General features: G+C 43.3%; 2 protein-coding genes across 2 annotated transcripts in view; both read left to right on the plus strand.

Annotated features, from left to right (window-relative positions):
* The first annotated feature begins 22085 nt into the window (after window positions 1-22085).
* The window catches only part of LOC101610050 (pantothenate kinase 2, mitochondrial), a 43192-nt gene continuing 37634 nt past the window's right edge, over window positions 22086-27643 (plus strand). Inside the window, 2 exon segments of the mRNA XM_045157033.1 lie at window positions 22086-22270; window positions 22272-22675. Coding sequence (XP_045012968.1) covers window positions 22086-22270; window positions 22272-22675 — 589 coding nt within the window.
* Window positions 22603-27643, plus strand: part of LOC123453226 (pantothenate kinase 2, mitochondrial) — a 67984-nt gene continuing 62943 nt past the window's right edge. Inside the window, exon 1 of the mRNA XM_045157426.1 lies at window positions 22603-22675. The gene's annotated coding sequence lies outside the window, so the exon portion shown is untranslated. The remainder of the gene's footprint in view (window positions 22676-27643) is intronic.

Consider the following 27643-nt stretch of genomic DNA (forward strand, 5'->3'; position numbering starts at 1 on the left):
TCCAAAAATGGGCTGGAGAGATGGCTTAGCAGGTAAGGTATGTGCCTGAGAAGGCTCAGGACCCATGTTCAACTCTCCAGCTCCCACGTAAGCCAGATGCACAAGGTGATACACATGTCTGGAGTTCAATGGCAGTGGCTGGAGGGTCTGGCATGTCAATTCTCTCTCTTGCACATGTGCTCTTCCTCTCTCTCTCTCTCTCTCTCTCTCTCTCTCTCTCTCATTAAAAAGGCCACAGAGTGAGGTCTAGCAACAGTGACCACACTCCACTAGTTCCAATTCTTTTTTGGTTGTTGTTTTTTAGTTTTTCGAGGTAGGGTCTCTCTCTAGCCTAGGCTGACCTGGAATTCACTATGTAGTCTCAGGATGGTCTTGAACTGACTGTGATCATTCTACTTTTGCCTGTTGAGTGCTGGCATTTAAGGTGTGCACCAACCACCCCTGGCTCCCAATTTTATTTTATAGTTACCTTTTCATTGCTGGGTATAGCACCCAACTGAAAGCAGCTAAGGGCAGGAAAGTTTATTTTAGCTTACAGTGTTGAGGGGAAGATTCCTGACGGCAGGGAAAGCATGGCATGAGCAGAGGCTGGACAAATACTTCTGCCAGAGGTAGAAAACAGCAGCAGGAAAGTGAGCTGAACTCTGGCAAGAGGGAGCTGGCTAGAATGCCCCCAGAGCCTACCCCCAGGAGGCAAGGTTCCACTTCCAAAACTGCTACCAGCTGAGGACCAAGTACCCAAAACATCTGAGTTTATGGGGGGCATAATTCACAGCACCACACCCAGCAATGAGAAAGTACTACAGGGTTCATGGTTTTTGTTGTTGTTTATTTTTATTTATTTATTTGAAGCGAGCGCACGAGAGAGAATGGGTGCCCCAGGGCCTCTAGCCACTGCAAATGAACTCCAGATGTGTGGGCCCCCTTGTGCATCTGGCTAAAGTGGGTCCTGGGAAATGGAGCCTCAAACTGGGGTTCATAGGTGTCACAGGCAAGCACTTAACCACTAAGCCATCTCTCCAGCCCTCATGGTATTTTTTTTAGGTTCCAGTCTATAACCAAGTAGTCCCTGTTGGTTTGGTCCTGTGGTCAGATGGCACATCATGGCAGAAGCATGCATCAGAGGCCCCACCTCCTAAAGGTCTACAGAATATCCCCACAGTGCCACCCTAGGTGTGATGGTTAACCTTGTCAACTTGAGTCAAGAGCTTCTGTAAAGCATCTCTGATTATATCTGTATATTAGTTACTCATCTCATTGCTGTGACAGAAGCATCTTAAGAAAGGGAAGGTTTGGGCTGGAGAGATTGCTTAGTGGTTAGGGCATTTGCCTGCAAAGTCAAAGGGCCCAGGTTCGACTCCCCAGGACCCACATAAGCAGATGCTCAAGGTGACACGTGTCTCTGGAGTTCGTTTGCAGTGGCTGGAGGCCTTGGCGCACACATTCTCTCTCTCTTCCTCTCTCTGCCTCTCTCCAATAAATAAAAATATTTTTTTAAAAGAAAGAAAGAGCAGGCTTATTTTGGCTCATGGTTTGATGGTACAGTCCAACATGGTTGGGAAGTCATGGTGGTGAGTGTAAGGAAAAAGTTTGCAGGTGACTTTGGAATGAAGAAACTGACCACAATCTCAATGACAAAGAGCAGGCTTTAATTAGAGTATAGGGCTTGAGAGGTTGATGTCTATGGTTCCAAAGGCACCATGGAAACAAGAGTGCATGCTGGTGGCATGTGTTGGGAAGTTATATTAGCCTTGGGGTTGGGGATAGGGAAGTTATAGTTGCAAAATGAGGAAGGAAAAAGTGAGGACAAGGGAGCTGCAAGCTGTCTGAACTGCAAGTTGTCTAGTTATTTTAGTTTTCCTGGGGTGGCAAGTCAGCAAGTGGCTTCTTGTGGCCTAAGAAGGGGGCAGCTGGTTATCTCTGGGCCGAGTGTGGCTCAAATTTGCAAATCTGCCATTTCTGGTCACATCCACTGGTGTCTGTACAGGGCCTGTTTGCTGACTTGAGTGGGAGCTTGAGGGTGACTGGTCCTGTTGTACCTGCAGCCTGGAAGCAGAGAGAGATGAGTGCTGGCGCTCAGCCAGCTTTCTCCTTTGTGCTCACTTGGAGTCGCCTCAGCCCATGGGATGATGCCACCCATATTCTGAGTAAATCTCTCTAGAACCGGGTCACAGACACTGCCAAAGGTGTCTTTCCTAGGTGATTCTGTACCCAGTAATGATGACAATAAAGATCAGCCGTCTGTGTGGTGGTGAGTGTTTCCAAGGAGGACTTACTAAGGGTGTGTATATAAGATGTGGCCTCTGTAACGTCTGCTGCTGTCTGGCTAAATGTATATACTATGCTTATCAAACTGCCCAGTGAGCACTTCTCTTAATGTTCATACCCTTATATTAATGCTACTCTTTCTTTTGGTAGAGAATCTTCTCTTTTCAGATGGCAGTGACTTTGGGATGACTCAGAAGGCATCATGGTGCTTGAAAGAAGTGACCGGAGTGCTCAGTACTGTAATATCTCTATCACACTTTCCAAGGCTCAGGGTCCAATGTGGAAGAGGTGGCTGAAAGAATGTAAAAGTCAAAGGAAGGGTAGGACTCCTTACAATGTGCTCCCCCCAGACACAAAATGGCCTGGATATCCATGACACTACCTACACAATACCATCACAATAGGAGGAAAAGATCATGACATCAAAATAAAAGAGAGACTGATTGAGATGGGGAGGGGATATGATGGAGAACCGAGTTTCAAAGGTGGAAGTGGGGGGAGGGAGGGTATTACCATGGGATATTTTTTATAATCATGGAAGTTGTTAATAAAAATTTGAAACAAACAAACAAAAAAAGATGTGGCCCTCCAAGGTGGGGAAACTATTGGCAGGCATCTTTTCTAAAAGATATTTTATTCATTTATTTTTTTTTAATTTTTTTGTTCATTTTTTATTTATTTATTTGAGAGCGACAGACATAGAGAGAAAGACAGATGGAGGGAGAGAGAGAGAATGGGTGCGCCAGGGCTTCCAGCCACTGCAAACGAACTCCAGACGCGTGTGCCCCCTTGTGCATCTGGCTAACGTGGGACCTGGGGAACCGAGCCTTGAACCGGGGTCCTTAGGCTTCACAGGCAAGCGCTTAACCACTAAGCCATCTCTCCAGCCCTTATTTATTTTTTTACATGCAGAATGAGACAGAAAGAAGAGAGAGACAGGAAGAAAATGGACATGCCAGGGCCTCTAGCCACTGTAAACAAACTCCAGATGCATATGTCACTTTGTGCATCCAGCTTTATGTGAGTACTGGGAATTGAACCAGGATCATTAAGCTTTGCAGGCAAGCACCTTAACCGCAACCCATCTCTCCAGTCCAACTATTGTCATGTTTGTCAGAAGCAGCTTCAACCACTTGTGAGGGACTCTCAAGATTGGGCCTGTTGCTATCGACATTCCCCCATAGAATGAGTGGGGTGGGGTCAGCAGCTCATCATCTGAGATCCTGTGCCAGCTGTATGAAGTGATGTACAAAGTTTTATGACCTCAGGGGGAGATAGAGTGTATAGGCATGAGGAGTGTGCAGTTATTGGGGTCACCATTCAGGCTGGGATGATACATTTTTATTTATTTATTTATTTGAAACAGAGAAAGAGAAAGAGAGAGAGAGAAAGAGAAATGGGCACATCAAGGCCTCTAGCCACTGCAAATGAACTCCAGATGCATGCACCACCTTGTGCATCTGGCTTATGTGGGACCTAGAGAATCAAACCTGGGTCCTTAGGCTTCATAGACAAGTGCCTTAACCTCTAAGCCATCTCTCCAGCCCTGGGATGATACCTTTTAATGCTGAAGCTGCTTTGGCATCTCTATGTACCTGTAAGTAACTCCTCCCCTATTGTTGTATAACAATTTCTTTTGAATTGAAACATTTCCTCCTGAAGTGGAAGGGAATCAAGAAATCAAGTAGTAGGGCTGGGGATATGGCTCAGCTGGCCTTGAACTCATGGTGATTCTCCCACCTCAGCCTCCTAGGTGCCAGGATTATAAGCATACACTACCACACCTTTTAAAAGTGTGGCTACAGAAATATTTTATTACTCATTTGATTTGCATTATATTTTTCATTTAAAATATTTATTTATTGGGGGGGGGAGAATGGGCATGCTAGGGCCCCTAGCCACTGTAAATGAACTCCAGACACGTGTCACCTTGTGTATCTGGCTTATATGGGTACTGGGGAACTGGGTCCTTAGGCTTCCCAGGCAAGCGCCTCAACCACTAAGCCTTCTCTCCTGCCCCATTTTTCCTTTGTTTCCAGGTAGAGTCTTGCTCTAGCCTAGGCTGACCTGGAATTCACTATGTAGTCTCAGGCTGGCCTCAAACTCACAGCAATCCTCCTACCTCTGCCTCTATAGTGCTGGAAGTAAAGGTGTGTGCCACCTCACTTGGTCATATTTTTTCTTTAATTGTGCTGGATTCAAGCAATGAGAGGAAGACAGCAACAGAAAGACCATTATAATTAAGAGAAGGAAAGTGAGCTGGACATGGTGGCGTATGCCTTTAATCTCAGCACTTGGAAGGCAGAGGTAGATCACCATAAATTCAAGGCCAGCCTGGGAATATATAGTGAATTCCAGGTCAGCCTGGGCTGGAATGAGACCCTAACTGGAAAAACCAAAACAAAGAGAGAGAGAGAGAGAGAGAAGGAAAGTGGGAAAGTGATAAGTGGGCCTATTAAGAGAAGACAATATTTTGGAAGACAGATGACTCTATAAATAGATTGATTTGGGAGTGAAAATAATACCAGCCATCAAGCTTTCAAAGTAGAACTAGTTCTTCTTCATTGCAAATAATAGGCAAGTAATTTTTAAAGTACTATTTATTTATGCACGTGTGCACGTGCACACGTGTGTGTGTGTGTTGCTGCAAAGGAATGTGAGATGCATGTGTTACTTTTTTTTTTTTGAGGTAGGTCTCACAGTAGCCTACACTGATCTGGAACTCACTATGTAGTCTCAGGGTGGCCTCAAACTCATGGCGATCCTTCTACCTCTGCCTTCCAGTTTCTGGGATTAAAGGTGTGCACCACCACGCCCAGTGCATGTGTTACTTTTTGTGTCTGCTTTACATTGGTACTGGGGAATTGAACCCAGCCTGGCAAGTTTTGCAAGCAAATGCCTTTAACCACTGAGCCATGTCCCCCAGCCTGGCAAGTGCTTTTATATTCAGAGAAGAATTTCTCAAATTGTGTTCTGGGGAATAGTAAGTTCTATGGAAAGATTTCAGTGGTAAAGTACATTTGGAAGATAGCTATATGCGCTCAAGCATCTTCTTTCTTCTTCTTTTGGTGGATGTGTGGGCAGGGGTACACAAGCCATGGCACACATGTGAGGTCGGACAACTCAGTGTTGGTTTTACCTTCCACCTTGTGTGAGGCAGGATCTCTCTTGTTACCACCACTGCTGCTAAAGGCTACCTGGCCCACAAGCTTTCCTTTTCTTTCTTTCTTTTTTTCTTTTTAAAGAAATACATAGATCTATTTTCATTAATATATTTAATTCTAAATTTTCCTTCAGGATTTCCTTCTTCTGAGTTCATGGTCACATGCTTTGATTTGGAAAATGAATTAGTGTTCTGAATAGAAACTAGCATAATAAAATGCATTTTAATGATTTATTACATAATATAGTAAACAAAGTAAAGATAATTTTTAATATCATTAACGATCAAATACCTTCATTAAGAAGTAACACTGTAATAATTAAGATGTACAGGCATGATAATTTAATTGTAATTATAGGAAAAGTGGAACTTTCATAGACAGAAAAAGAACAATATAAATATTTAACCATCACTGTAACATCTTTGAAGCTGTTTTCTGAAAACGTATTAATTGGTGAGTGATCTTGGGAACTTCTCTTAGAAATAATGTATCTTTCACTTGCCTATATACTTTTGCTTTTATGGTTATTTTTATTAATAATATTTATCACATTAGGTACAACTAATTATTTTATCCATGTAACAAATTTTGTATATCTAACAATCTTGTATATAGTTGTACCCTCAAAAAGCTTAAAATTGGACTGGAGGGATGGCTTAGTGGTAAAGGCATTTGCCTGCAAAGCTGAAGGACCCTGGTTCGATTCTCCAGAACCCATGTTAGCCAGATGCACAAGGGGGCACATACGTCTGGAGTTCATTGTAGTGGCTGGAGGTCCTGGAGTGCCTGTTCTCTGTCTTTCCCTCTTTCTCTGCCGAATAAATAAATAAAAGTAAAATATTTTTTAAAAAGCTTAAAATTAAAAAGTTATTTACTAAAGTAGGTAGTTTCAGTGTTTAATCATCTGAGATTAAGAATGCAGATTTTGAAGATGAAGGCATAGAAACCACGCCAAAGCAGCCTAGGGGAGAAAAAGACAAAGAAAACCCAGCAAAATACACACTTTTACTAAAAAGTGAGGTATATGTGAAATTATAATGGCCTCAGAGAAGTAGGAGAGTCCCAGAGCTTCCAAAGCCCACGCAGGCAGGCCAAAGCAGCTCCAGCAATGGCGCCCCGGTTCTGGCAGTGGAAGGGGCAGTGAAAACCTTGGCTGCAGCTCCAGCAGCAAAAGCAGCAGCGCCTGCACCGGCACCGGCACCAGCAGCTCCAGCAGTGGCAGCGGCAGCTCTAGCAGCAGCAGCTGTAGCAGCTGCAGCGATGGACCCAGCAGTAGCAGCTTCAGCAGCAGCAGCAGCGGACCCAAGAGCAGCAGCTTCAGCAGCATTGGCGGCAGTTCCAGCAGCAGGGGTGCCCATCTGCAGGGCCACAGGTGCCAGACTCTGTTTGCCCCGCAGGAAAAGCCAGTGCCCAGCTCCAGAAAACAGAACAGCGGTCCAGCGACCCAGCCAGCCTAATTGACTGAGACCAAAATCATCCAAAAAGGTAACTGGCATTGCACCAGGGAAGGGTCTCACTTGGTCACAAGCTGACTTGGATCCCTCAACAAACCAGAAATCTTAACCTCTTTGTTGATAGAGGATCTGGTTGTTATAACACCTACTCTTGCATAAACACTTGGTGCTGTTGTTGATTGAATGTGTACAGTGTTTAATTAAATTTTAGAATCTACCTGTATTTTGTTCCACTCAGCTTACTTGAATACTCCCATAGAAGGCAAACTCAACCCCTAGGAACACTTTTCTAGATACTCTGAAAGTGTTAAGAGCCACACCTAACATCTTAATTTCCTACACTGAAGATATATAACATCAGGTCCATTGATACAGCTAAGAATACCCAGCAAACTAGAAAATCCAAGCATTAACTTAATCTAAGATGCAAAAATATATACATTATAACACAAGAAACACCAAAAATCAAGACAATATAAATCCACCAAAAAGTGTTAATGCATCAGAGATGACCTCCAGTGAAAACAAGTTGGAGGAAATGCTTGAGAAAGATTTCAAAAGAATGATTGTAAATATGTTCAAAGAAGTCAAAGAACAAATCAAAGGAATCAAAGAGGAAATCAAAGGAATCAAAGAAGATGGAGGACACCAATTTAATGAAATAAAGAAGGCAATGCAAGACATAAATAAGGACATAGAAATAATAAAGAAAAACCAGTCAGAATTACTAGCAATGAAGAACACAGTTAATGAAATAAAAAACTCTGTAGAAAATCTCACCAGTAGAATGGATGAAAGAGAAGACAGAATATCTAAGCTAGAAGACCATGTGGCAGATCTAATACAGTCCAACAAAGAGAAAGACAAACTAATAGAAAAGTATGAGTGGGAATTTCAAGATATTCAGGACACTAGGAAAAGATCAAACATAAGAATTCAGGGCATAGTAGAAGGGGAAGAATTTCACTCCAAAGGCATAGTAGATGTCCTCAACAAAATCATAGAAGAAAAGTTCCCCCAAATTGGGAAAGAGATGCCAATGCAGATACAGGAATCCTTTAGAACCCCAGCCAGACAAAACCTGGAAAGAACCTCTCCTTGCCATATTATAATCAAACTACCAAACACACAATCCAAACAAAAAATATTGAAAGAAGTCAGAAAGAAAAATCAAGTTACCTACAAAGGCAAGCCCATCAGGATTACAGCAGATTGTTCAACACAAACTTTAAAAGCCAGAAGGGCTTAGAGTGATGTATTCTAAATTCTGAAAGATAACACCTGTCAACCAAGGTTACTTTATCCTGCAAAACTATCCATTCAAATAGACGGAGAAATAAGGACATTCCATGATAAAAGCAGGCTAAAGGAGTATTTGAAGACAAAACCAGCTCTATAGAAAATAATTGAAAGAATCCTCCATGCCGAAGAGAAGGAAAAGCACACATATAAGGAACCTGGAAAAAACAAGCAATACTCAAATACTAATTAACACAAGAGAGCAAAAGTAGAACCAGAACCACACACAAAAAAAGGCAAACATAAATACATACCTTTCAATAATATCACTTAACATCAATGGCCTCAATGCCCCAATGAAAAGATATAGGTTTGCAGACTGGTTTAAAAAGCAGGATCCTACAATTTCTTGCCTCCAAGAAACTCACCTTTCTACAAAGGATGAAAGGGTGAAAGGTTGGAAAACAGTGTTTCAAGCAAATGGGCCTAGAAAACAAGCAGGGGTTGCTATACTAATATCTGACAAGGTAGACTTCAGTCCAAATTTAGTCAAGAAAGATAAGGAAGGTCACTTTATATTGATTAAGGGCACACTCCAACAGGAGGACATTACAATCCTAAACATATATGCCCTTAACATGGGGGAACCCACATTCATCAAACAAAAACTATTAGTACTAAGGTCACAGATAACACCAAACACAGTGGTAGTGGGTGACTTCAACACCCCACTCTCATCAATTGACAGGTCATCCCAGAAAAAATAAACAGAGAGGCATCTGGACTAAATGAGGTCATAGAAGGAATGGACCTAACAGATATCTACGGGACATTTCATCCAAATGCTGCAGAATATACATTCTTTTCAGCAGCACATGGAACATTCTCTAAAATAGAACATATATTAGGACACAAAGCAAATCATAACAAATACAGGAAAATTGAAATGATTCCATGCATTCTCTCTGACCACTATGGAATCAAACTACAAATAAATAACAAGAAAAGATATAGAGCATACACAAAGTCATGGAAACTACACAATACACTACTAAATGTTGAATGGGTCAATGAAGAAATCATGACGGAAATCAAAAAATTTATAGAGTCAAACAATAATGAGAACACAACATACCAAAGTTTCTGGGACACAATGAAGGCAGTTCTAAGAGGTAAATTTATAGTTTTAAGTGCCTATATTATGAAATTAGAAAGGTCACAAGTAAACGACCTAATGCTTCACCTTAAAGCCTTGGACAAAGAAGAACCAGGCAAACCAAAAATATGTAGATGGGAAGAAATAATAAAGATTAGGGCAAAAATTAATAAAATAGAAACAAAAAAATCCAAAGAATTAATGAAACAAAGAGTTGGTTCTTTGAAAGGATAAACAAGATTGATAAACCCTTAGCAAATCTGACCAAAAGAAAGAGAGAAGAGACACAAATTAATAAAATCAGAGATGAAAATGGAAACATCACAACAGACACCAGAGAAATTAAAAAAAAAAATCATAGGGTCATACTATGAAAACATATAGTTCACTAAGTATGAAAACCTGAAAGAAATGGATGATTTCCTTGATTTATATGACCTGCCTAAATTAAATCAAGACGAGATTAATCACTTAAATGGACATATAACAAGCATGGAGATCTGAACAGTTATCAAGAATCTCCTAACTAAAAAAGGCCCACGCTGGGCATGGTGGTGCACGCCTTTAATCCCAGCACTCGGGAGGCAGAGGTAGGAGGATCACTGTGAGTTCAAGGCCACCCTGAGACTACAGAGTTAATTCCAGGTCAGCCTGGACCCGAGTGAGACCCTACCTCAAAAATCCAAAAAAAAAAAAAAAAGCCCAGGCCCAGATGGATTCTCTGCTGAATTTTACTAGACCTTCAGGGAAGAACTAACACCATTGCTTCTTAAGATTTTCCATGAAATAGAAAAAGAAGGAATTTTACCAAACTCCTTCTATGAAACCATCATTACCCTGATACTAAAACCAGACAAAGATAGAACAAAAAAAGAAAATTACAGACCAATCTCCCTCATGAACATAGATGCAAAAATTGTCAACAAAATATTGGCAAACAGAATACAAGAATATCAGAAAGATCATTCACCCTGACCAGGTAGGCTTTATCCCAGAGATGCAAGGACGGTTCAATATATGCAAATCTATAATTGTAATACAACATATAAATGGATTGAAGGTCAAAAATCACATGATCATCTCATTAGACGCAGAGAAAGTGTTTGACAAAATCCAACATCCCTTCATGATAAAAGTCCTACAGAGACTAGGAATAGAAGGAACATATCTCAATATAATAAAGGCTATTTATGACAAGCCTACAGACAACATATTACTAAATGGGGAATAACTGGAAGCTTTTCCACTAAAATCAGGAACAAGACAAGGGTGTCCACTGTCCCCACTTTTATTTAATATAGTTCTAGAAGTCTTAGCCATAGCAATAAGGCGAGAGACACACATAAAAGGAATACAAATTGGAAAGGAAGAGATCAAGTTATCATTATTTGCAGATGACATGATTCTATATATAAAGGACTCTAAAGACTCTACTAGCAAATTGTTAGAGCTGATCAAAACCTACAGCCATGTAGCAGGATACAAAATAAATACACAGAAATCAGTAGCCTTCCTATATGCTAACAACAAACATACAGAGGATGAAATCAGAGAATCACTCCCATTCACAATTGCATCAAAGAAAATAAAGTACCTTGGAATAAACCTAACCAAGGAAGTAAAGAATCTCTACAATGAGAACTTTAAAACACTCAAGTGAGAAATTGCAGAAGACACTAGGAAGTGGAAAAACATCCCTTGTTCTTGGATTGGAAGAATCAATATTGTGAGAACAGCAATCTTACCAAAAGCAATCTACATATTTAGTGCAATCCCCATCAAAATTCCAAAGGCATTCTTCATGGAAATAGAAAAATCAATCCAAAAATTAATTTGGAATCACAAAAATCCTCAAATATCTAAAATAATACTGAGCAACAAAAATAAGGCTGGTGGTATCACCATACCTGATTTTAACCTATATTACAGAGCCATTGTAACAAAAACAGTGTGGTACTGGCACAAAAACAGACATGTAGATCAATGGAGCAGAATAGAGGACCCAGATGTAAGCCCAAGTAGCTATAGCCACCTGATATTCGATAAAAATGCCAAAAATACTCATTGGAGAAGAGACAGCCTCTTCAGCAAATGGTGTTGGGAAAACTGGATATGTATCTGTAGAAGGATGAAAATTGATCCTTCTATCTCTCCATGCACAAGAATTAAGTCCAAATGGATTAAAGACCTTAACATCAGACCTGAAACTCTGAAACTTCTAGAGGAAAAAGTAGGGGAAACCCTTCAACATATTGGTCTTGGCAAAGACTTTCTGAATACAACCCCAATTGCTCAGGCAATGAAACCACAGATTAATCACTGGGACCTCATGAAATTACAAAGATTTTAAAAGCACTTTAAAAGTTAACTAATAATGAATCAAACAAGCCAATAATAAAATGGGCTATGGAGCTAAATAGAGAGTTCTCAAAGGAAGAAATACGAATGGCATATAAGCATCTAAAAAAATGTTCTACGTCACTAGTCATCAGGGAAATGCAGATTAAAACTACATTGAGATTCCATCTCACTCCTGTCAGATTGGCCACCATCATGAAAACAAATGATGATAAATGTTGGCGGGGATGTGGATAAAGAGGAACCCTTCTACACTGCTGGTGTGAATGCAATCTGGTCAAGCCATTGTGGAAATCAGTGTGGAGGTTCCTAAAACAGCTAAAGATTGATCTACCATATGACCTAGCTATAGCACTCCTAGGCATATATCTGAAGGAATCATCTCATTTCCTTAGAAGTACGTGCTCAACCATGTTTATTGCTGCTCAATTTATAATAGCTGGGAAATGGAACCAGCCTAGATGTCCCTCAACTGATGAGTGGATAATGAAGATGTGGCACATTTATACAATGGAGTTCTACTCAGCGATAAAGAAAAATGAAGTTATGAAATTTGCAGAAAAATGGATGGATCTGGAAAGGATTATACTAAGTGAGGTAGCCCAGGCCCAGAAAGCAAATTTCACATGTTCTCCCTCATATGTGGATCCTAGCTACAGATGATTGGGCTTCTGCGTGAGAAGGAAAAAACTCAGTAGCAGAGGCCAGTAAGTTAAAAAGGAGCTATAAAGGGAAAAGAAAGGATGGGAGGAGGGTACTTGATAGGTATGTATTGTATATATGTAAGTACAATGACTGAGATGGGGAGGGGATATGATGGAGAGTGGGATTTCAAAGGGGAAAGTGGAGGGAGGGAGGGATGGCATTACCATGGGATATTTTTTATAATCATGGAAAATGTTAATGAAAACTGAAAAAAAAAGAATGCAGATTTTTGCCAGGCATGGTGGCACATGCCTTTAATCCCAGACCTCGGGAGGCGGAGGTAGGAGGATCACTGAGTTCAAGGCGACCCTGAAACTACATAGTGAATTAGTGAATGTCAGGTCAGCCTGGACTAGAGTGAAACCCTATCTCAAAAAACCAAAAGGACAAAACAAAACAAAAAAACACAAAAACAGATTTTTTTTTAAAAAAAGTGCTTCAATATGCATATCAGCACTCAACAGAACTCATTCATAGTCATGTCTCCCCTTTCTTCATTTGAGAGTATCAAGCATTGACACATGGTGGCTGACTGTAATGATGAGAATATCAAACACGAACAGTCTACATGAAGACAGGCATAGGCTATGTAGTCCATCCTTTGATGCACTTTCACAAGTATGAACATCTCTTTAGTATATCCATATACTGGGCATTACATAATATTATATGGTGAATAGTATTATTATACACACTTTTGTTTAAGTAAAGTTATGCCAAGAGACTATAAAACATAGACTCATATCCAGAACTGATGTTTAAGTACCCTAGCTTTGAGATTCTTTTCTGTTGAAGTCATACTAAAAAAAGATAACTGTAGGGGTACAAAGGACAAAGCTATATTGTAAAGCAACTCACTTGCTGTGTTCATGTGAGAAGGCTGCTTCTACTCCACCTTACATTTTTCACCTTTTAAGTGATGGTTGTGATAGTTTTATCTTGATATAGATATGATAACTGGCTAAGCAAAAACATTTTGAAAAGTTATTTGAAACATAGTAAGGGCTTCTAATTTAATTCTATCCTTGATAGAGACAGCATTCTGGTATAGAACAAACAGTATTTGCATAAGGTGGGTGGGTAGTGACTCACAAGGATTAGAAAGACATATTTGTATATATTTTGTTAATACCTCATCGGTCCTGTAGGGCCTTTAAAAAACTAAAAAGTCATGTGCTTCAAAACAAATACTATTTTCAGCTATACAGAAACACAGGCCTCCTGTAGCCACTGATCAAGCTGGAGATGGTACTTTCATTAAGCAGAGTCATTCTTTAGAGCATCTTAGTGTGCAATTAGCCTGGATGGAGTTTAGGTCACTGGAGAGAGAAGTTGTGGAAACAGATTTCATTTTCTACACCACAAGTCTCAGAAGAGATAGCATACTCTGCCACAGCTACCTCAAAAAAAAAAAAAAAAAAAAAATCTACCTTAGCTTGTATCAATGCTCATCAGCTTCTCTGTGGTCATTCCCCAGAATGAAGGCATTGCCCATCTCTCTCATCCGAGAGTCTGCAATTTAAGAAGATGGAATAGAAAAGACAGAGCCATGACAGAAGCCACCAGTGGAGCATCTGCAGATGACCTCATTAGCATTAGAATGCTCACTGCATAGCATTGCAAGGCATCTCTTAGGCCAAGGTTTCAAATCCTTCCACATTCCTCTTGAAAATCAGCTCCAAAGGGCCAAAGCCACATAGTCAGGTGTCTAGCCTCTTTTTCTTTTTTAATATTTTATTTGTTTATTTGTTTTGAGGGGGGGATTGGGTGTGCCAAGGCCTCTAGCCACTGCAAACAAACTCCAGATGCATGTGCCACCTTGTGCATTTGGCTTACGTGGCTACTGGGGAATTGAACCTAGATCCTTAGGCTTCACAGAAGTTTGAGAGACATTTTTATGGTACCCACTTAACTTGTCCAAAGAACAACAGGGCCATCTCTCTGCCCACAAGCTTTCAAGATTCTCCTATCTTTTATACCCATTCTGCCTTAGTGTGCTGGGACCTCTGGTGCATACACTATTGCATCCAGCTTTGCATGGGCTATGGGGATCTGAACTCTGGTCATCAGGTTTGCCCACAAGTGCTTTTCATCACTGAGCCATCTCCCCAACCCTTAAGCCTCTTGTTGGAGATTCACTGTGCCCTCCAAGAGCTTGTACTTAGCAGGGTGTGGTGGTGCATGTTTTTAATACCAGCATTCAGGAGGCAGAGATAGGAGGATCACTGTGAGTTCGAGGCTACCCTAAGACTACATAGTGAATTCTAGATCAGCCTGGGCTAGAGTAAAACTTGAAAAGCAAAAAAAAAAAGAGGTTGCACTTAACTTTCCCTTCCCTTCCCTTCCCTTCCCTTCCCTTCCCTTCCCTTCCCTTCCCTTCCCTTCCCTTCCCTTCCCTTCCCTTCCCTTCCCTTCCCTTCCCTTCCCTTCCCTTCCCTTCCCTTCCCTTCCCTTCCCTTCCCTTCCCTTCCCTTCCCTTCCCTTCCCTTCCCTTCCCTTCCCTTCCCTTCCCTTCCCTTCCCTTCCCTTCCCTTCCCTTCCCTTCCCTTCCCTTCCCTCCCCTCCCCTCCCCTCCCCTCCCCTCCCCCCCCCTCCCCTCCCCTCCCCTCCCCTCCCCTCCCTCCCTCCCTCCCTCCCTCCCTCCCTCCCTCCCTCCCTCTCTCTCTCTCTCTCTTTCTTTCTTCTCTCTTTTTCTTTTTGAGGTAGGGTCACTCTCTAGTCCAGGCTGACCTGGAATTCACTATGTAGTCTCAGGGTGGCCTTGAATTCATGGCGAGCCTCCTACTTCTCCAGAGTGCTGAGATTAAAGGGGTGTGCCATCATTCCTGGCTAAACCCATATTTAAAAAAAAATATTTATTTACTGGGCTGGAGAGATGTCTTTAGTAGTCAAGCCACTTGCCTGCAAAGCCAAAGGACCCAGGTTTGATTCCCCAGGACCCATGTAAGCCAGATGCAGAGGGTGGCACATGCATCTGGAGTTTGTTTGCAGTGGCTGGAAGCCCTGGGTGCCCACTCTTTCTCTCTCTCCCTCTTTTTTTCTCTCAAATAAATAAATAAAAATAAAATATTAAGAAAACAAAACAGAAAAACCAAAAAAAAATTATTTATATATATAGAGAGAGGGAATGGGCATGCCTGGGCCTCCAACCACTGCAAATGAACTCCAGACACATGCATCACCTTGTGCATCTGGCTTACATGGGTACTGGGAACGGAATCAAGCCTGGGTCCTTAGGCTTTACAGGCAGACACCTTAACTGCTAAGTCACCTCTCCAGCCCCTAAACTCATTTTGAGTTTTGTTCTCCTAAATTGTTACTTCTTTTTTTTTTTTTTTTTTGTGAAAGCAGTCAAGACTTTAATATTCCTGACTACCTGCACACTGTTGCAAGGTAATCAAAGAGATCAAATGTCATGTCTTCCTTTGACTCCCTTCTCTTCCCTGGCTTTAACCTTGGCTGTCCTCCCATGGTAGCAGTAGCCACAAGAACAGCAGCCACAAATGCAGATGGATCAGTCAAGGAGGCCTTGACCTTTTCAGCAAGTGGGAATGTCTGTCCACTTAGTCTCCTCAGAGTCAGGATTCAACTGGGTAATCCATCTGCAAACACCTTTCCAGAAGTGACAATGCAATCTCCTATGTGATAGGAAGCCCTTCAGGGTTGTGAATACTACTGTTGTAGAGCTATCAGCCATGAGAAGGGGAAAGAGATCCAGCATATTCAGCAACATGGTTCCCCTGTCTTTCATTTAGTCTCCAGTTGTTTTTTTTTTGTTGTTGTTGTTGTTTTTTTAAGGTAGGGTCTTACTCTAACCCAGGCTGACCTGGAATTCACTATGGAGTCTCAGGGTGGCCTTGAAATCACAGCGATCCTCCTACCTCTGCCTCCTGGGGTTAAGTGCTGGGATTAAAGGTGTGCGCCACCACGCCCGGCTCTAATCCACTGCACATCACTCGGAGTGATAACCCTGGAGATTTGAATGGTGATGCTAGAGCCTGGAAGAAGGTCTTCTGAGGCCTTGGACCAGGGATTTGGGCTGCTAGACTTGATGATAGGCAATGGCAAACAGCATGGGAAACACCTGGCACTATATTACTCAGCAGCAGGTCCCTGATCTGTGCCCTCCTTGGTGAACACAAAGCTCACAATTTCCCAAATGTGAGGACTAGTCTCTCAAGATGTGGGTTGTTTTCCACATAACCTTGTATGGCTTTGCACATAATGTTGCTCTTTTTTTGTATGTGGGGTATGTGTACATGTGTTGTTATGTATGTAGTGTGCATGCCCATATGTGTACATGAGGTTGGGTGTCTTCTTCAATGGTTCTCTGTATTTAAAAATTATTTGTGCATGTGTGTATATGATGTGTATGTATGCCACATGTGTGTGGAAGTCAGAGGACAACCTTGGGGGTATCAGTCTTTACTTTCTACCTTGTTTGAGACAAGGTTTTGTTTTTTGCTGCTGAAATGGCCAGACTAGCTGGTTTATGAGCATCAGGACTCTTATGACTCTGGCACCCATTGCCTTAGGCATGTTGCAATTACAGGTATATGCCCCACAGTGTCCAGATTTTTTACAGGTTTATGGATCTCTGGACCAAAGTCAACCCCTCAACCTCATTGTTTGAAACAGGTTTCCTTTTTCTTTTCTTTTTTTTTTAATTAGCTTTTTCCTGTGTTCTGTGTTTATTTTTTATTTTTTTATTTGCAAGGACAGGAGGAAGGGAGAGAATGTGTGCATCAGGGCCCATTGACACTGCAAGTGAACTCTAGATGCATGTGCCACTTTGTGTATTTGGCTTTATGTGGGTACTGTGGAATTGAATCCAGACCAGCAGGCTTTGCAAGCAAGCACCTTTAACTGCTGAGCCATCTCATCAGCCCATGTTTAACCTTTTGTTTTGTTTTGTTTTTCTGATGTGGGGTCTTGCTCTAGCTTAGGGTGACCTGGAATTTATTATGTAGTCTTAGGCTGGCCTTGAACTCATAGTGATCCTTCCATTTTTGTCTCCCAAGTGCTGGGATTAAAGGTGTGCATCACCACACCCAGCCTGTTTAAGTTTTTTTTTTTTTAAATTTTTTGTGTTTATTTTATTTATTTGAGAGCGACAGACAGAGAAAGAGGGAGATATAAAGAGAGGGAGAATGGGTGCACCAGGGCCTCCAGCCACTGCAAATGAACTCCAAATGCGTGTGCCCCCTTGTGCATCTGGCTAATGTGGGTCCTGGGGAATTGAGCCTCGAACTGGGGTCCTTAGGCTTCACAGGCAAGCGCTTAACCGCTAAGCCATCTCTCCAGCCCGCTGTTTAAGTTTTAAAAAAATATATTTATTTATTTGACAGAGAGAGAGAAAGAGGTAGATAGAAAGAGTGGGTTTGCCAGGGCCTCTAGCCACTGTAAACAAACTCCAGACACATATACCACCATGTGCATCTGGCTTATGTGGGTTCTGGGGAATCGAACCTGGGTTCTTAGGCATTTCAAGCAAGCACCTTAACCACTAAGCCATCTCTCCAGCCCCATGTCTAAATTTTTTTTTTTTTTTGAGGCAGGGTCTTGCTCTAGCCTAGGTTGACCTGAAATTCACTATGCAGTCTCAGAGTCTCAGGGTGGCCTTGAGCTCATGGTGATCCTCCTACCTCTGTTTCCTGAGTGCTGGGATTAAAGGCATGCACTACCGTACCCAGACCATGTTTAAGTTTTTTTAAATTTAATTTACTAGAGAGCGAGAAAGAGAATGAGAATGGGTGTGCCAGGACCTCCACCCACTGCATACAAACTCTGGACACATGTGCCACCTTGTGCATCTGGCTACGTGGGCACTGGGGAATCTAACCTGGGTCCTTAGGCTTTGCAGGCAAGTGTGCCTTAAGTGCTAAGCAATCTCTTTAGCCCCCATGTTTAACTTTAGAATGGGTGTGCCAGGACCTCCACCCACTGCATACAAACTCTGGACACATGTGCCACCTTGTGCATCTGGCTACGTGGGCACTGGGGAATCTAACCTGGGTCCTTAGGCTTTGCAGGCAAGTGTGCCTTAAGTGCTAAGCAATCTCTTTAGCCCCCATGTTTAACTTTAGAATGGGTGTGCCAGGACCTCCACCCACTGCATACAAACTCTGGACACATGTGCCACCTTGTGCATCTGGCTACGTGGGCACTGGGGAATCTAACCTGGGTCCTTAGGCTTTGCAGGCAAGTGTGCCTTAAGTGCTAAGCAATCTCTTTAGCCCCCATGTTTAACTTTAGAATAGGTGTGCCAGGACCTCCACCCACTGCATACAAACTCTGGACACATGTGCCACCTTGTGCATCTGGCTACGTGGGCACTGGGGAATCTAACCTGGGTCCTTAGGCTTTGCAGGCAAGTGTGCCTTAAGTGCTAAGCAATCTCTTTAGCCCCCATGTTTAACTTTTTATTGACAATTTTCATGTGTACATAATGTAATTTGATCATATCCCTTTCCATTATCTTATCAAGCCCCATCCTCCTTCAACTGAACTCCTCTTTTTCTTTTTTTTTTTAAATTCTTATTAGCATTTTCCATGATTATAAAAAAATATCCCATGGTAATTCCCTCCCTCACCCCCCCACTTTCCCCTTTGAAATTCCATTCTCCATCATATTACCTCCCCATCACAATCATTGTACTTATATATACACAATATCAACCTATTAAGTACCCTCCTCCCTTCCTTTCTCTTCCCTTTATGTCTCCTTTTTAACTTACTGGCCTCTACTACTAGGTATTTTCCTTCTCACGCAGAAGCCCAATCATCTGTAGCTAGGAACCACATATGAGAGAGAACATGTGGCGCTTGGCTTTCTGGGCCTGTGAACCCCTCTTTTTCCAACTAAGTCCCTCTTCTGTTTTTAGTTTTTTTGGTCCTTTTACACTGGCCATGACGGAATGTTGCTCAATATTGTGCAGGTCTTGTATAAGTAACAACAGTCTATGCAGTCATGAATACAATGGCCACTTCATGTGTGGAAAACAGTGTTCCATAGCACTCCTCCCCATCCTCTGGCTCTTACTCTTCCTATCCCCTCTTCTGCAATGTTCCTTCGACAGCATGCTTAAGATGTCTCATCTAGCACTAAACACTCCAGAATCACTTATTCTTAGCAACAACAAGTTTTGAGTAGCCCCTAATATCTGCAAAAAAGAAGCTTCCTTGACCAAAGGTGAGAGAGAGCAGTACTAATCTATGGGAAGCTCTTTTTTTTTTTTAAAGGATGGAGCAAGACTTGATGGACCATGCCTGTGATGCCAGCACTGGGGAGGATGAAGCAGGAAGATCATAAATTCCAGGCCAGACTGGGCAGGGTTTCTTATTGAACCTAGAGCTCACCAATTTGGCTCTACTAATTGGTCAGCAAGGCCGAGGGATCCTTCTGTCTCTGCTTCCTTTGGATTACAGGTATGCACTGCTGTGCCCCGCTTTTTACATGGGTGCTGGGGATATGAACACAGGTTCTCCTGCTTGTTTGACAAGCACATTGGTAAAGATGGAGCCTTCTCTCCAGCTGCCATCTTGGTGTTCTGCCCATAAGCACAAACGCCTTCCCTTGCAGGGATATGAGATCTTCCTAGAGTCTACATTGTCTGCTTCCACAGTGAGGCAGCTACAATTCAGGTTTTTTGCTTGCCTTATCTTCTGTGGGCATCATGGAAGTGTGTCAGAGATTGTTGTGCAGGGTTTGAAGTTGATGCCACCCTAATGAAGACACCTGGGGAGAGGAGAGCTCATCTTGCCTCTAGGACTAAGAGAGATGTAAAGGGGATGGAGAGATGGCTTAGTTGTTAAGGCGCTTGCCTGCAAAGCCAAAGAACCTCCTTTCTATTCCCCAGTACCTACGTAAGCCAGATGCACAAGGTGGTGCATGCATCTGGAATTCATTTGTAGTGGCTGGAAGCTCTGATGTGCCCATTCTCTCCTTTTTTTTCCCTCTCACTTTGCCTTTTTCCCACTCTCAAATAAACAAATAAAAATAAAATATATTTTTAAAAAATTATAAAAAGAGTGATGTAAAGGGTAAATTGTAACGACACTTAAAACAGACTCCTGACATCGCTTTGATGTTGGAGTGCTTCTTAGTAGCCATGAGATGATGATAATTCTTTCATTCTTCAAGATGATATATCAAGGTTCAGACATGGATGGAAATACCCTCAGGTCAAGAACCATATTTTTGTGGAGCACAAGCAGGAAGGCAGGCAATGCTGGACACTGAAATTTTGTAGAATAGCCCTAGGTATTCCTAGTTCTTGTTGGATCCCCCTGGGGTGACTTCCTGAAGGAGCTGGAATTTTGAGTTAGGAAATAGGGTTTTCAGTTATACATATATTGAGGGGTATTAGATTGGAGACAGCATGGAAATTCAATTTTTTTTTTTTTCAGTTTTTCAAGGTAGGGTCTCACTCTAGCCCAGGCTGACCTGAAGTCACTCTGTATTCATAGGGTGGTCTGGAACTCACGATAATCCTCCTACTTCTGCCTCTTGAGTGCTCGGATTAAAGGCCACCACGCCCTGCCGGCAATTTTTTTTTTTTTTGTCCGAGGTAGGGTTTCACTCTAGCTCAGGCTGACCTGGAATTCACTACTTAGTCTCAGGGTGACCTCGAAGTCATGGCTATTCTCCGACTTCTGCCAGAATTTTTTTTTTTTTTTAAGGCTAAAGGGCTGGAGAGATGGCTCAATGCTTAAGGCACTTGCCTGCAAAGCCTAACAACCTGGGATCATTTCTCCAGTATCCACATAAAGCCAGATGTACAGAGTGGCACACACATCTGGACTTCATTTGCGACTGCTAGAAGCCCTGGTGTGCCCATTCTCTGTCTCTCTCTCCTCTCTTTCACTACAAATAAAGATATAGGAATAAAAAAAAAAAAAAAGCTCAAGAGAAGCTCAACTTTCTTGTTTACCCTGCTACTATCTTTAAGTCATGATGGAATACTTAAAGAAGAGTGGTTATCACCCAAGGGACATTACAGTCTTCTGGGGAAGGTACTTATGACATCTGAGCAAGATAAGCCTACAGTCCATTTCAACTATGCCTTTGTGGTACACACCTGGGTGTGATACTCCCAGGCTCGGAAAGCCTTTGGTAGAGGGAGATGTATGGAAGGTTATCTGGTAGATGAGAACTATCAGGGTCTCATGGCTATTAGAAACCATTTTCTCTTTCCTCTAGGGAAGATGACGAAAAGAAAAAAAAAAAAAAAAACCATGAAGGCGGCTGCCAAATTCTTCGATGTCCTCCAACATTCTACACAAAAGAGGCTCTCAGTTTCCTTCAAAAAGCCAGCCCAATTTCGTGGCACCCATATCCCCTCTTTCACCACAGGAGGTGGATTTATAACCCATCTCCTTCTTTCAGTTACCATGGAGACTAACCCTAGTCCTTACATTCCTCCTGGTATCAGGAGCATCTTTTCAGCGCTTCCGGAATCTTTCCAGCTTAGCTCAAACGCACTAGGGAAGCCGGTGTGGGTACAAAACAGCTTGGGGCCTCGACCGCAGCTGCAGATCCAGGGCGAGGGGCAAAGACAAGGGTCAGGCGTGGTGGTCCAAAGCTTTCCGGTCTGCAAAAAACTGCAGGCAGCTGCTTTGGGGGCTCTGCGGGACCGGAGGAAAGCGCGAGCTAGGAGCTGACCCCACCATGCAACGGAATGGAGCTCGCGGGCGCGTTCTCGGGACCAGGAGCCCTGGATTTGGCAGTTTATGAGGTAGATGGACAGGGAAGAAGGGGCGCGTACTCCCCACCCACGCCATCATTCTTTGCTTACGGATGTTGCTTCCTCAACAGAGATCTGCCCCTCTCCGCCACGCTGCACCCCGCCCTGTCCTGGAAGCTTCTCATTGGATGGAGGTGCGGTCGATCCGTCTCGAGTCAGGAAGCCTATTGGGCAGGAGGCCGCGCGCCAGCTCGGATTGGCCGGATGCACGTTGGCGCAACGGAAGAGGCGGCCGCCCAGGGCCCGCCTCTGCTTCGGCTGCCGCCGCGGAGGAGGCGAGGAGTCCGGCGCTGGGGGGTTGGCTCGGGCGGCAGCGGGGGCTGCTGCGAATGGGAGCGAACCGGCCCGGCGCGCCCATGGAGCGCCACGGCAGGGCGGTCGCCACCTCAGCCTCGTCGGCCGCGGAGTCGGCGTCGGGGGACTCGGAAGGGCGGCAACGGGAGCCTCCGCGGCGCCGGGCAAGCAGCGCGTCGGCGCCGGCGGTCGGGGCGGCGGCGGAGGGTGTGAGGCGAGACCGGCCCGGCTCCTACAGCGGCCCCACGGTCTCCCGCCAGCGGCTCGAAAGCCTCCGGAAAAAGCGGCCGCGTAAGTGCCCGCAGGCGTCCTGCGGCACCCCCAGCCTCCTTCCGGCCCGACTGCCGTTTTTTTCCCGCGCGCGCGGACTGTGCTCTCACAAGGTGGTTCCACGTTGGTGCATGTTCGAACACCTGGCTGGAGATCGCTTTTGGAGTTCGGGTCCCGCTGGGTCCTTTTGACCTTTAGTTTGCGCTACCTGTAGTTGTAGAACCTGGACTGTTCCTCCCTCTACTGTAGCTCCTTAGGCTCCCCCCTCCCCGCCATGGATTTTCCTTGAGAAATTTTATCTTCCTGGAGAAAGCTCCTTTTGACTCATTTCCATAGGCTCACCTTCCCTTCCCCTTAGAAGCCCCCGGTTGCTTTCATACGTGTTAAGTCCTTTTTATCCGGCAATTTCGAGCTTAGTGGAAAATGGTTAATCGCCCCAGGCCTAAAATTCGATTCTGTGCTCCTCTAGAGCTTTGGTTCCTTTTTTTCCCCGTGAGAATTCAGGTCATCTCAAATCCAGATATTTCCCTCGTTTGTTTTTAGTCTCTAGGATTCTGTGCCTTTCTTTTTGAGAGAATGTTTCTGAATTTTGCATTGGAAGTTGGCTCTTCTCAGGAATCAGTTTCTCCATTTTCTTAGCTCCCCCCTACCCCTTGCATTGTATATTTTTTCTCCTTTAAGTTCTTCATTCAGGACTGCTAGTAGCAGCCATAGTTACTGTTGAAAGTATCAATTGTCTTACTGTAATATGAGCTTTACAGTGTACCTGCTTTTTTACACTTTAATTTGGGTAGACTTGGTGGTGGTAGTTGCCAGATTACTATACATATATATATTTATTTTTTCGATGTTTGGAGGTAGGGTCTCTTTCTAGCCCAGGCTGACCTGGAATTCACTATGTATCCTCAGGGTGGCTTTGAACTCAAGGCAGTCCTCCTTCCTCTGCCTCCCCAGTGCTGGGGTTAAAGGCATGCTCCACTACGCCCAGCTCACATTTCTGTTGGAGGAAGGTAAACGCTTAAGTGCACACTGAGAGTGAATGAAAATGGCAGGTGTGTATGAGGTCTGTTAAATGGTCTACCCTAGGCTAATCATCGAGTTGCTTCCATCTGTGATTTGAGCCATTAGATGTAACTATATTTTGCCCTGGGGAGTTTAGGAAAGTTCTTAGTTTTGTTCTTTCCCACTGTCTTCAAGAGATTTGGGAGGTAGAGGCAGAAGGATTTTGAGTTCAAGGCCAGCCTGGGTTACATAATAAGATCCTGCCTCAGAAACACCCCCCTCATTCTCAACCTATTCCATTTGCAGTCATACACCTGAACTGATTAAAAAAATTTTTCTTTATTTGAGAAAGAGATAATGAGAATATGGGCGAACCGAACCTTCTGCCACTGCAAACGAACTCCAGACACATGTGTCCCTATGTGCACCTTGCTTACTTGGGTACTGGGGTATCAAATCTGGGTCCTTAGGTTTTGCAGGCAAGCACTTTACTGCTAAGCCATCTCTCCAGCCCTTTATTTTTGTTTTATATGGAACAGGAACTTGACATGTAGCCCAGGCTGGTCTCATACTTATGGCAGGATTACAAGTGTGCCTGTTCAGGAACACCTTGCTCCCCACCAAGCCATGGGGATTGAACCAGAAGCCTTGCACATACTAGGTCCTTAAGTGCTCTTATATGAGCTATATCCTTGCCCAAGCATCAGGTTTTTGTTTTTGTTTGTGTGAGCCGCTCCTGCCAAGGTGTGCACATGCATATGGAGGTCAAATGACAACTCCGGTATGGATCATCTTCCACCTCATTTGTCACATTGTTTGCTACTCTGTTCCACATTGAGCTTCTAGGAAATTCTTCTGTCCTCCTAATCTTGCTGAAGGTGTGTGGTATTACAGACAACTGCCAGCTTCCAGCTTTTACATGGAGTCTGGGGATTGCACAGGAGCTTTATCCACTGCATCATCTCCCTTGTTCTGATATATATTTTATGTGTGTGTGTATGTATGTATATATATGTATTTATATATATACATACATACATATATATAATACATGTAATATAATGTATAATATATTATATATATGTGTGTGTGTGTATGTATGTATATATATATATATATATATATATATATATACATATATACATATACATATATAAAATTTTTTTGTTTGGTTTTTCAAGGTAGGGTCTCACTCTGGCCCAGGCTGACCTGGAATTCACTATGTAGTCTCAGGGTGGCCTTGAACTCATGGCGATCCTCCTACCTCTGCCTCCCAAGTGCTAGGATTAAAGGCTTGCACCAACACGCCTGGTTTGTCCTAATATTTTTACACCACTTTTTAATTTATTTTTATATTTTTATTTATGTGAGACAGAGAAAGCATAGGCATGCCAAGACCTCCTACCTCTGCAAACTCCAGACTGATGCACCACTTTGTGCATCTGGCTTTATATGGGTACTGGGTAATCAGATCTGGGCTGTCAGGCTTTACAAGCATGCACCTTAAGCCCTGAGTTCTCTCTTCATACCTTTTTTTAAAGGCACTTGAAGCTTTGTCTTATGGCTTGTAACCCTGGTTATTGAAATATCCCCATCCCAGACTTACTGCATGAGAAAATTAAGGTTGAGACTAGGAATGTGCATGTGTAAGAAGGTTTTCAAGGATTTTACATCAGGTGCTGTTGTATGTTACAGGGTGAGAGAAAATACCAAGTAAAGATTGGTTTAAAATGATGGGAAGGCTGACCTGCAGCTTAGTTGGTAGAGTGCTTGCCTAGCATAAAAAAAGCCTGGGTTCAATTCCCAGCACCACATAAGCTGGCGTAGATGTCCCAGCATTTAGCAGGAAGAGGCAGCAGCATCAGAAATTGAAGCTCATGGCCTAGGGAGATGGCTCAGTAGTTAGAACTTGCTTGCAAAGTCTGACAGCCTGGGTTTAATTCCCCAGTACCCACTTAAAGCCAGATGCACAGTGGTCCATGTATCTGGAGTTTGTTTGCAGTGGCAAGAGATCCCTGGCACACCCATTCATATTCTCTCTCTCTCTGCTTGAAAATAAATAAAAAAAAATAAATAATAAATTGAAGCTCATCCTTGGCTACACAGCAAGTGAAGGGCAGCTGGGAATATAAGAGATTCTGCTTCAGAATGTTTGCACGCATGCACGTGATGTTGGGGATGTAGCTCAATTGATACAGTTCTTGTTTGGTAAGGCCCAGATTGATTCCCAGCACTGTTACAAATAAAGTAAAAATTACAGCAACAAAGATGCTAATAATGGTTACAGTGGTGGTTTGATTCAGGTGTTCCCCCATAAACTTAGGTGTTCTGAATGCTAGGTTCCCAGCTGATAGAAATTAGTGCCTCTTGGAGTCAGTGTATTGGTGGGGGCATGCTTTTGGGTATTATAGCCAGTTTCCTCATGTTATTGTCCACCTGTTGTTGGCCAGGGGGTGATGTCCACCCTCTGCTCATGCCATCGTTTATCCTACCCTTCATGGTGCACTCCCCTTGAACCTGTAAGCCAAATAAGCCTCTTTTTCCCACAAGCTGCTCTTGGTTGGTTGATTTCTCCCAGCAATGCGAACCTGACTGACACAGTAAAGTATCTAGGAGTGGAATTGCTGCTAGACACCAGACTATGGTTGTGGCTTTTTGGAGCTGATTTTCAAGAGGAATGTGGAAGGATTTGAAACCGTGGCCTAAGAGATGCCTTGCAGTGCTGTAAGTACAACTTGATGGACTATTCTGGTCAGAGCTGCAAGACCTGAATGCAGTAAGAACTATGGACTGTGAGTTTTGGCTTATGAGGGTGAGAAAGCTTTGCCTGGGCTGGGCTAGCAGTTTGTGTGTGTGAGAAGCTTGCTGTTATGCCTGTGTCCTGAGCAGCTGTGTAGGGTTGCTTTGCATAGACATGAACTGGTGTGAGCAGAGGGATGTGGCACAGAAAGAAAAATCTTTGGGTGAACTGTTGCCCGTTCAGCTGCAGTTGAGAGATAATCTTTGAGATTGGGCCAGCTGACCTGCACTGGGGCAACAGGAAGAATGTATACTCTCTTGAAGGGCCCTGAGTGCTCAAGGAGTGTCCTGTTCTTCAAAGTCTGCTCTATTCCCCCCAGGATTAACAGATTGGCAACCTACTTGGTATTGTGGAGTATAAGAAATGCAGGAAAGAGAGGGTCATTGAGTTTGCAACATGGTCTTGTGTTTTGGAAATGGCCATGGGCAGTGTGAAGCAGGTTTTCTGGAAGCCTGCATGAAGACCCCATGGGGCCATGAGGATGAGCCATGGGTTTCAGTGGAGACCCAGTGGAGATGCCGGGACCATGAGATGGCTACTAAGGAAAGCTGCTGGCCCTGATGAAGTTTTCCAGGACTGTGAGTAGCTTAGCTGGAGGGTCGGAATTGGAACTCCAAAAACTTATTGCTGGTTAGAGTTATCAGAGTTGGAGAATTGTTCTGGCTAGAGTTGTTGGACTTACAGTTTGATGTTTGCCCTGTTTAAATCATGTATTGCTTGAGTGTTTCTTTGCTACACTCAGTGCCATCTTTTGCAGCGTGAATGTTTATGCCGTTAGGGGTTTTTTGAAGTTATTTTTTGGTATTATGGCTCAGTTAAAAGATCTTGGACTATGGGGATGCATGAATATCATCGGAATTGATAAAAACTATGGGGACTTTTAAAGTTGGATGAATGCATTGCATTTTAACGTCTTGGATGTTTATCAGTTTATGGGGGCCAGGGGCGGAATGTGGTAGTTTGATTCAGGGGTCCCCCATAAATTTAGGTTCCCAGCTGATGGAGATTTGGAAATTAGCGCCTCTTGGGTCAGTGTATTGTTGGGGGCAAGCTTATGGGTATTATAGCCAGTTTCCCCATGCCAGTGTTTAGCATACTCTCCTGGTGCTGTTGTCTACCGGATGTTGGCCAGGGGGTGATGTCCACCCTCTGCTCATGTCGTCATTTTCCCCTGCCATCGTGGAGCT

The sequence above is a fragment of the Jaculus jaculus genome, chromosome 8 (assembly GCF_020740685.1).
Source record: "Jaculus jaculus isolate mJacJac1 chromosome 8, mJacJac1.mat.Y.cur, whole genome shotgun sequence".
In the NCBI taxonomy this organism is placed as follows: Eukaryota; Metazoa; Chordata; class Mammalia; order Rodentia; family Dipodidae; genus Jaculus; species Jaculus jaculus.